Here is an 808-nt window from a genome sequence, read left to right as displayed (position 1 = left end):
CCCCCTTTCTTTTATTACCATAAACATATTTAGAGGCAGGCTAAATTTTATTTTTATGCAGGAATGAAGTTTCATCTTTTACAGATTTGATCTTGCGAAAATTGTTTATATGTACATGATCAGTTCTATAGGTTTTAGTTCTTCGTTTCCTTTTACCCATTGTTCATTAGGCCACACTTTTTATCACACCACCATCTGAGCTTTGTTTTACAGAGCCATAAGTTAGTTGATTGATTTGGTATTTGCTTCTTTATGAATATTCCATTTTGGTTGTGTTGTGCTCTACAAGTTTTTTCTAATTCTTTGTTGGATCTTCATACTAAATGACAGCTCTTAGCGGAAACTATGTGAACTTTGGCGTCTTCGAGCTCTATGGTGATCGATCACTTGCCGATGCACTTGATATTGCTCTAAAGATGGCACTGTCAATTCCACTCGTGGATATTTTGGCTTACAGGAAGGTTGGTAAATTTTTCTAGTGAACTCCTTGGAAGTGCTTAATCTTCTATATTTTATATTTACTACAGTCTTGCACTCTCTTCATTGAAGGCACTATAGGTTACCACTGTAAATAGAGTAATTCTATGTTACTTAGCAGGCATATTCTTGTTTCTTTACCAACTATAAGGAAAAGTACTTTTGGGTTAAGTGGAAGCAGTGCTTCCCTAGAAAACCTATAAAGAACGAACGAGAAGTCAACTGGGAAAATTGGAGTGTTGGTTCCCTACATATTTTTCTTGGCATTGTGGTCCCAGACATCTGTTGGCCCCAGCAACGGATTCCGTTCATTTACCTGTTAAAATGTCAA

At 36.5% G+C, this 808-nt stretch overlaps 1 protein-coding gene across 1 annotated transcript in view; it reads left to right on the top strand.

The window, feature by feature from the left end:
• The first annotated feature begins 323 nt into the window (after positions 1-323).
• The window catches only part of LOC111390681 (exportin-7-like), a 9,574-nt gene continuing 9,089 nt past the window's right edge, over positions 324-808 (top strand). The window contains exons 1-2 of the mRNA XM_023015747.1: positions 324-461; positions 528-567. Of these exons, the coding sequence (XP_022871515.1) occupies positions 324-461; positions 528-567 (178 nt within the window). The remainder of the gene's footprint in view (positions 462-527; positions 568-808) is intronic.

This window comes from Olea europaea, unplaced genomic scaffold (assembly GCF_002742605.1).
Source record: "Olea europaea var. sylvestris unplaced genomic scaffold, O_europaea_v1 scaffold7048, whole genome shotgun sequence".
Taxonomy (NCBI): Eukaryota; Viridiplantae; Streptophyta; class Magnoliopsida; order Lamiales; family Oleaceae; genus Olea; species Olea europaea.
This window is presented reverse-complemented; position numbering and strand designations above follow the sequence as displayed.